Source organism: Bison bison, unplaced genomic scaffold (assembly GCF_000754665.1).
Source record: "Bison bison bison isolate TAMUID 2011002044 unplaced genomic scaffold, Bison_UMD1.0 scf7180017864192, whole genome shotgun sequence".
In the NCBI taxonomy this organism is placed as follows: Eukaryota; Metazoa; Chordata; class Mammalia; order Artiodactyla; family Bovidae; genus Bison; species Bison bison.
The window spans coordinates 4,572,138-4,573,049 of record NW_011494764.1 but is presented as its reverse complement, the minus strand read 5'-3'; the positions used below and the strand labels follow the sequence as shown (position 1 = coordinate 4,573,049).

The 912-nt window shown below is 64.8% G+C and overlaps 1 protein-coding gene across 7 annotated transcripts in view; it reads right to left on the bottom strand.

Moving 5' to 3' along the window:
- The window catches only part of CBFA2T3 (core-binding factor, runt domain, alpha subunit 2; translocated to, 3), a 79,424-nt gene that overhangs the window by 1,804 nt on the left and 76,708 nt on the right, over positions 1-912 (bottom strand). For all 7 annotated transcript variants that reach the window (XM_010843952.1, XM_010843950.1, XM_010843951.1 and 4 more), the window contains one exon: positions 7-548. In XM_010843952.1, the coding sequence (XP_010842254.1) occupies positions 249-548 (300 nt within the window). In that variant the 3' untranslated portion in view covers positions 7-248. The remainder of the gene's footprint in view (positions 1-6; positions 549-912) is intronic.

Sequence of the window (912 nt, the reverse complement as noted above, 5' to 3'; positions counted from 1 at the left end):
GGTCACCTCTGGCCAGCATCCATCCGCCACCTAAAGTTCAGCTGGGGGCTTCTGAGGATTCGGAAGAGGTCGAGGTGTGATCGTCAGGTAGCTGAGGAAGTCGTGTGGATGCAGTCTTGTTGGTTCTGTTTTCTTTTGGAGAGAAGCAGTAGCAGCGGTGACTCCCATGGTCGGCTCCCAGGGCTGGGTGCGCATCCTGCTGGGCCGGGCGGGGCTGGGCAGTTTGATGGACATCAGGTCCTGGCGGGTCAGCGGGGCGCTGCGTCCAGGGGGCCAGGTGGGCCAGGGGAGCCGGGGCGGGAAGGCCCAGTGGAGCCCGCCTCGCTGGGGCTGGCAGCGGCTGGGGGCAGGCAGGGGCCCAGGCCTGTGGCGGTGTCGGACTGTCCGGGCACAGGCTCAGCCACGGCGGCCGCGGGGCCCTGCAGGCTCTGTCCGCACACATGGTGGTGCTTCTCCCAGTCCTTGTGCTGGCAGAAGGAGCCGCAGTAGCGGGCCGCGTTGCAACCGCTGCACGTCTCGCTGGCCTTGCGCCCACAATTCCAGCAGCTCTGGAGGTGAGGGGGGACGATCAGGGTGGCCTGGGCTCGCCCCGTTTCCCCCAAGCACCCACCCAGCTGCAGACCAGGCACACACTCCAAACACACCGGCTCAAACCCAGCCAAGGCATCACCAAGCAAGAAGAGAAAAAAACTCCGCTCCCAGGCTCGCAGGTGATCCTCTGCAGACAAGGCCCCTTGGCTGGGCCACTCTTGGGGGACAGGCTCCCACCACCCCAGCCCACCCCAGACAGGTTCATGGTGTGCCATGGCCCCTTCCAAAGGGGATCTTTCAGGAATCCCTCCTAGCACTGACAGGGCTTTGATACCAGAATGTCACAGTCTGGGCAGAGTAAAGGGGCGGTGAGTGCCCACA